At 35.7% G+C, this 8,411-nt stretch overlaps 1 protein-coding gene across 1 annotated transcript; it reads right to left on the bottom strand.

Moving 5' to 3' along the window:
- Positions 1-6,684: 6,684 nt before the first annotated feature.
- On the bottom strand, positions 6,685-8,356 carry LOC107853509 (calpain-type cysteine protease DEK1; the record flags this gene model as incomplete). The annotated part of the gene is made up of 4 exons (XM_047403299.1): positions 6,685-6,798; positions 6,903-7,881; positions 8,044-8,158; positions 8,267-8,356. Coding segments are annotated over 3 exons (704 nt in total), but the record flags the coding sequence as incomplete, so codon positions are not given.
- Between the last annotated feature and the right edge of the window lie 55 nt (positions 8,357-8,411).

Raw genomic sequence — 8,411 nt, 5'->3', positions numbered from 1 at the left:
CAAAAACAAAACGGTGTTATACTTTGAAAGTTTTGATAAATAACGATCATGTCAAAATATAATATTTTATATTCAAAGTATTGTGAAGGTGACTGAAGAAGTTAATCGAACCTTAAGATACTCACAGAAAATGGATTTTGATGAGGAATTTTCATTAGTTGATTCATTATATAGATGGTCCAACGAATTGGTGGCAACGCTTGAAAAAGTACCGTTTCCCAAAGTACGCAACTAATCAGGGTAAAAGTACCGTTGCTTTGCGTGTGATGCTTGTCTGAAATTTTAAAGCGTTAGTTGGGAGGAGGGGGTGTACGATTATTAGGTTTAATTGAATTACTTAGGTTTTGTCAGAGTTAATTACTATGATAAATTTGTAATTTAATTTTTAAGTTATGGGCCTTCCTTCTACAACAGTTTATCTTTTATAATTTTTATGAATATCTGCATGATTCATCCTAAAGTAATTAGCAAAGCATAATTATATTGGTGATTTTTTATTGGACTTCCACTTGTACCGACAAGTCCTTATTGTATAGATGTAAACGTTATTGAATTCATGGTTTCCTAAACTCATCTACTTCACTCTCTTTAGTATCAACATCGAACCCTCTCGGTAGCTACCTTTTAATGTGTTGGCTAATCATCGACCACCATACTCTTACTAATCGGTGCGTTCAAGATTTGATTTAAAAAATAAAATATGCAATCCAAAGACGCTATTTCTGGTTTTATGAATTAGATGAAACAAATAGTACTGCCATTAAGTGTAGCCTAATCTATGGGTTATCATCTTAAAATTGACAAATTAAAGAACTCGTTATACATGTTTATTCCTTTTACCGTGTTAGTTGAATAATTTTTATCCTCCCACAGCGATAGTTAGAGTACAAGAAATTAGCAATAGATGTCGTTATTAGTTGTTAGTGTTCTGAAAGAAGTTAATTCTACTGAGGCGGTTAAAGAGGCGTAAAAGTTTATTTGGGATCCAGGCTTAATTACAATTTGAAGCGGTTTGAAGAAAGAATTAGCGTAGGCGTTGTTTTTTTGGGGATTATGTCGAACGTTTGCTTTATGTTGTGTCTCATCTCGCTTATTACTCCTAGTATCATCCACTGCTCATAATTACTGCTTTTTATTGTTCATCATGGATGTAGTATTTCTATTCCAGTATAATTCGAGTTGTGGTCCCCACTGATTACACATTCTAAGGTCTCACTGATACGGTAGAATCGATGGTGGGCAATAGATTACGGCATGGCGTTGGTAATGCATTAGTATACAAGATCCTCTTGTACAAGTATGTGGTTGAAGGAGAAGGTTTAACTGAACATAATTTGATATTGATGATGACCTTTAATCGAAAGCAAGAAATATATGGATGTTAGTGGTTCATAGCAGTTGTAATGTACAGATTTGGAGGCCTTGGAGCTTCTAAATCTCTTCGTTGGTACTTGAATGTGCATAAATTACAATTGATTCCGCTAATATACTTTAATATAATTGCCTGGACACAAATACATTATATGCTTCGTAAAATATGCATTACAATTAAAACATCTTTTAGACTATGTTGGTATTCTTTAACTTTATTTTGGGGCAAAACGTAAATGGACAGACGTCATCTGAATCTTCCTATTCAACTTGAGGTAGTTCTTACTTTCTTCCTTTTGTAATAAATAGGAAAAATTGGATATGTTAGTCATAATAACTTAAAAAATGAATAATTAGTTACTATAAGTTGTTGTAATTAGAGTTCATACCTTTACAGAGGTTAAATCGATGTACTCTTTGATGCTATAACCAAAGAAAAATTTGGCGGCTTAAATTAGTATAACTCGTGCGCGCCGTTCTCCACCAGAAACTTCCAGCATTAAGGAGTGCGGGATCCATTTTAAGTTGACAAATTGCGAAAACGTAAATTTTTCCAGGGAGTGTTAATTTACACACCTTTCTTAGAATCTTTGTTGTGTTTGTATTCTCAATTTCTCTACATCATAATGCAACAGTTGTTTTTCTTGGCAATGAAACTGAAACTGACCTTTCTTAGATTAAAGTTCCAAATTTGTGAAGCTAATTTTCATCAATAAATAGGATTTTCCAAAAGATGCCAGCGCATCAGAAACAGATATACATGTCTTACAGGGCCTCTCAACTTGTATAACAACATGAAAAGGTCAAATAAATGTACACGTCCGACTTTGGCCGCAACTGGAAGTCATATAATTGTGTACTATCATGTGAACATATAAATAGGCCTTTCTCTTATTTGGCGTATGTCGATAGTATGGATTTATGTATTTATATGCATAAAGCTTAATTGTTTAGCTATAAAGTTTGACATTATGTAAACATGTGTAACAGAAGTGAGATGACGTATACATATGAACAGGGCATACCTTTTGGCAAACGTCCGAATTGTGAGACTTGAAGGCAAGACTCTCCCCTTGCGTGATGTCGTAGGGATGAAAACATGTGAGCATAAGAGAGATAAGGATATGTAAAAATATTATCATTTTAAAACCTTCTCGTGACCTATAGAAAAATTGTGGATAGCTTAATTTTACAAATGACACATATATTGACATTATGTAAACAGTGTAACAGAAGTGAGATGTCATATAGATATGAAAAGGCCATACCTTTTGGAAAACGTCTGGATTGTGAGACTTAAAGGCAAGACTCTTCCCTGCGTGATGTCGTAGGGATGGAAACATGTGAGCATAAGAGAGATAAGGATTTGTAAACATATTACTTCACGTGAGCATAGTGGAATCTTAATGGATCAAATCATTTAGTCCTGAAAAAGGTAGAAATAAGGAAGGTTGCATTACTTGTAACATATTTCTTATTCATAGCCTTATTGACTCTATGAGAACGCTAAGGAATGATTCGTAGGCACGTATCTTTACTGTAATCACATAAAACAATTGACAACTTATTATTATAGTCACTGGGATTTCTGCATGTGAATATCTGTTCCCCCCAATGAAGTTGTTTCTACCATACCAGCGGAACATGTTGGAGATTTGACGTCCATAAATGAATTACAAATTTAACAGTGAAGAACATGTTTTGATTCAAAAGGGACTATATTTGGTTAAGCAGAAAATGTTTTCATTCAAAAGCGACTATGTTTTGTTAAGTAGGAGTAACAGGGCATACCTTTGGGCGGCCATCTGCATTGTGAACCTTTTGATTATTAAATTGAAGTAGGCATACCTTTTTGTGTCGGATTGGATTGGGAACCTACTGATTGGTAAATTAAATAAAGCACTCCACAACAACCCTGTGAACAATTGTTTCCCCTTGAATTTTTTGCTACAATATGAGCGGAACATGTACCATACCAGCAGAACATGATGGAGAGTTGAGGTCCATAAAATTATTAAAAATTTAATATTCAATGACATGTTTTGATGCAAAAGCGACTATGTTTGGTTAAGCAGTAGAAAAAGGGCATATCTTTTGCCATCCGTCCGAATTGTGAATCATCTGATTATTAAATGGATTTAAAGATTCCAGATCAAGGCTGAAGCCGACAGTTTTTCCCATGAACTTGTTGCTACCATAGCGGAAAATGTCGAGATGTGACATCCATAAAAGAATTAAAAAATTAACAGGGAACAAAACGTTTGCATTAGAAAGTGATTATGTTTGGTTAGGCAGAAGTAACAGCGCATACCTTTTTGCGTCCGTTCGGATTGGGAACCTGCTGATTGGTACATTGGATAAAACACTACACAACAATCAAGTGAACAATTGTTTCCCCATGAACTTGTTGGTAGCATACCAGAGGAACTTGTTGGAGATTTCACAAAAGTGAGTATGTTTGATTAAGCAGGAATAACTGGGAATACCTTTTGGCTTCCGTCCGGATTGTGAGCGTTGAAGGCAACTCTTTCCCTAGCGTGATGTCTTAGGATCTGGATAGTTGCTGCATATGGTTTACAGTGGCGTTCCTGGCATTGTGACTGTTGGAGGCAACGCTTATGTTTTCCCGATTGTTTTTTTTTTTTTTAATATATAAACTTGGGTTTTCATGTTGGGGGTACTTTAGTAATTTCACTTTAAGATTTTTAAGTTGGTGCTTTTAAGGTAGTATAGATATATATTAGTGATAAAGGTAAAGTTGAAAAAAAGTGGTTAATTATCTCATGATCTCTTAAACATGTAAGCTATTTTGAGACATTTTTTTAGCTAACATATTAACTATTTTGAGACGGAGAAAGTTAAATTTTGCTAAGAATTTTCTCATAATCATTAAGTTTTAAGAGTTGCACGCCAAATTTTGGCACTTCCAGTAAGTATATTTAAAGGCAAAGGTGTTCCGTCGTGCTTAAATTATAGTCTGCCTTGATTAACTAGATGTATAAAACTAGTGTAATTTTTTTAATTTCTTATATTTTATCCAATCAATGTGAGAGATAGAATAGGAGAGTTATTTAAAGGGATCGATTATCTCCTTTCCTGTGTTAGATATAATGCAATTTAGATAAAAAGTTTCAATTTTAATAATATATGGTTTCCTTAAGGTTGGAATTAATTAAATTGAGATCTCATTATTAATTATTAAGATCATCTTAAAAATTAAAATATGTATAGAGATTACGTAATTGTGTATGCATGCAATTAAGGTAATTAATAACAAAAACTGACAAATTCCTTTCTTTAAAGATTTGAATGAATTAAATTTGAGTTCTCTTTATTAGTTAACCATATATTTTAATTTTGGACTCAAAATTTGAGATCTCTATATTAAGTATGAATATTATTATTAGTAGTATCTGTAAAACATCTATACATTTTAGTCTATTATATAATAGGTATAACATTTATTTTACCTATTTCTTTACCCTATAGGTGAATCACAGGTCCAAATAAGGTCGTATACAAGCAGTATACCAAAAAGTAAAGCGCCTACAGCATGACATGGCTCTCTACAAAAGAAACCAAATCCTCTATACAACCTGCCAAAAATAAATAAGGGACCCGAGGCTACTCCAACTGCCCAAATCATTTATACCCCCTCACTAAAAAGTGGGGGTTTTCCCCCTCCTTCGCTAAAAGCTTTACAGGGAATCCAAATTGACCTTACGGGGAAAGGCAAATTGACTTGACAGGGAAAGCCTCCTCCACCTCCCTCACTAAAAGCTTCTCAAAAAAGGACTTGACAGTAAAATGGTTGGATTTTTAGGGTACAGAAAGGTAGGAGGAGAGTGAACGTAGAAGAAGAAAGGGTGGGTTGAAGGAAAAAGAAAGTGGGGGTTGCAGAAGAATAAAGGGGGTGGTTGGAGGTGGAGGGGGGAGGGGGGTTTGAAGAAGAAGGAGGAAGTGGGGGAATGGCGTGGGTTACCTTTCCTCTTTTCTATTTTTTTTTAATACATACATAATATACATATAGTGGGGTTCCTTTAAAAAAAAATTGATGTGGCTCTTACGTGGCAATGATGTGGTGCTGACACGACAATGATATGGTACATGTGTAATGCACTCTCCATTGTGAGAATGGTATTATACTGACAGGTAGAGTTAGGGGTCATCACGGCTTAGGGAGATTTGGATCGTGACAATCACAAACTTGACTTCGTGTGCCTAAAGGAAACTTCTTCACACTAATCTAAATGTTTGCAATGAGTATGTTTTAATAGAATATATGCAATATAAGTTGCTTCTGTAACTTTACTTGACAGTGATTGAGACACAAAATTAATAATACAAGAAGGTTTTACCTTAAGAATGAAAGCAGCAGACCAACACAAGTGCTCAGCATCCAAGCGATAAAGCCATACTGCAACAATGTACAAAATTTTACCCAAAAATTGATAGTAGAAACACTGAGCATCTAATGCAAGGAGACAATAGGTCATACTGCCTTCAGAAAGTATTATGCTAAAGTGAATCTCAATTTTTATAGTACTGCACTGGTAAACCCATCATTAAGTTAAAAGTGGATGTCCACTAGTCAGACAGCTATGTGATCAGAAAGAGAGGTCACTGTAAGAATATTAAGTGTCCTGTGTTTGATACCTATAAACGTGATCAACCATCAATTGTCAAATTATCAAAGCATCTTCTCTTCTCTTGTTTCACCTGACCTCTCTTAGGAATAACATAAGCTGATCTTGAACACCTATTTGGAGCTAGAGCTATAATTCAATTGTTTAAAGGTCCAGCATAGATAAACAAGCCGAACATACCCCCTTAACTGAATTAAAAAACTTGGCTGGCACGAAAAACTTTAGTCTGGGTTTCTAGCGGCCTAAAAATTCTTGTGCACCATAGAACAAAATGTTGTCCCTCACATCACAGGTGAACGCATGAAAAATTAAGATTAATATTTAGAATGCAAGAGAGAAAGAGGGAGAAGAGCCTGGACTAGTGCTGAAAACCTAGAACCTAAAGACAATCACTCTTGGAAAAGAAAAGAAGCATAGAAACCAACGTAGGTAGCATCAAAATATATGAGAGCTTTGGAAATCACAATCAACCAACATTAGAAAACTGCACCGAGACAATGATACACTTGAAAAAAAGATTTCCAGGCAAATAACTGATGAAATGACAAAGCTTCACCAGTAACAATGGCGTAAAGTTATCACAACCAATACTTCAAATAGCAACAAGATACTTGGGAGAAAAAACAACTAAAAACAGATAATCGCAGGCAAAGAACCAAAAATGTAAATACCTTCGAGGCTATGAAGTCATGGACAAATCTTCAGCCTGCAGCGACCGTAGGAAGACCAAAATAGAACAAACAACAGGAGACAAAAGGAGAACCGCGATGCCAAATTCAAACTACAGAAAGTCGTTCACTAAATTTTGTTAGAAAATGGAAAATACAGCCATATGGAGTACATTTTAGCTGCACTGTACTTTAAAAGTACTAATGCATTTCTTACCTGTTGGTGTGTAGCATTCAAAAGTTTTATTGTCGTTGGTAGGAAGATCGCCACAACAACGGTTTCAAGAATGAAGATTAAACTGAAAAGAAGCTATGCTCGCTCTGGAGTTCCTGCTACATGATGCAACATTACTCTACAACGTTGAAGCCACTTTCCTAATCCTTGGAGTCTAAGTTCTTCCGAGAATGAAATATGATTAGGTAACACATCCTCAACATCATTTGAATCAGTGACAGGAGGGTTACTGTCGCGATATTCTCGATCAGCGTCCAAACTACTTCTCTGCAACAAGGCTAGAATCATTGGGTCCAATCCATTCTCCTTCAGCATCACTGCAAAATTAGGATCAAGCCCTTTATCTTGCAATAAATTAGCTAATTCACAATCAGTGTGTTTTCCTTTCCGCTTTAACATAGATGTAATCCTGGGATCACTCAACTTTTCTTGAAATGCAAGTGCCAAATTCAAGTCCAGTATCTATTGATTTGCAGAAGTGGATGTACTAAAATCACCGCCTTGGATTTCAAAGCCACTGCTAGAACAAACAACCAATGAACTATTATGCTCTAAATTTCTGTCAACATATGATGATCCTACTTCAGGCTCTTGAACAACTGAACGACAGGAACTACTACGTAGAGCTAGACTTGGTCTTCCACTGTCTATACTCTTATCACTATTAATCCCCTCAATGTTATTCCAGGTACTGCCATCACCAGTGCAAGGCACAGTTGCATTACCAAGATGACCAGCATAAGCACTACTACTGCGTTTGGCACTAGAGCCACACCCGTCAGAAGAGCTTGTGGAGCTATTTTGGTCTTCTCTGCGGAAACCTTCTCTAAGTCGGATAACTGTGCTCTGCAAGGCATCTCGTCTAGCTTCTAATGGGTCTGTAACTGATAAATGCCGTGAAACAGCAGCACCCAATAGCACAGATGCTACAACTGCATAACTGATACAATGTCCAAAGTACCTGAAACAAAATTGTTGCAGTAAAAGATTAGAAGATTTTTTTTTTATAACAAAAGATTAGAAGTTTCTATTCAACAAATAATATTAAAAGGGATGCATATGCCATGAGTATAAGAAGACTTGATTGTGGAAGAAAATGAATTAGCATGGGTTAACAACAAACCAGTAATGAACTCCAAAACAGATCAGGAACACCCGAGATGTACCGGCAACAAAAAGTACGACGACTCGACTTTTCAAAAGCTTAAAACCATACAAGCTAGCTCCCAAGTTCCAATCTGATTGAATGAAAAGCTAGTGAATTCATTACTTACCACAATGAAATAAGAAATTATTTCACAATACGAGTCAGAAAAGGAGACAGATATATGTAGGAAATGAACTACCAAGGATTATCACGGCAGCTGATGTTGTAGCCCCAAGCCAGTTTGATTCTTTTGCTGTCAGACCATACAGGATAGAATACATAAGAAGTACTACAAGTGAACCAACATATAGAAGTCCAAGATGCAGAGCCCTGCAGAGCCCAAG

This window comes from Capsicum annuum, chromosome 1 (assembly GCF_002878395.1).
Source record: "Capsicum annuum cultivar UCD-10X-F1 chromosome 1, UCD10Xv1.1, whole genome shotgun sequence".
Classification (NCBI taxonomy): domain Eukaryota; kingdom Viridiplantae; phylum Streptophyta; class Magnoliopsida; order Solanales; family Solanaceae; genus Capsicum; species Capsicum annuum.
This window is presented reverse-complemented; position numbering and strand designations above follow the sequence as displayed.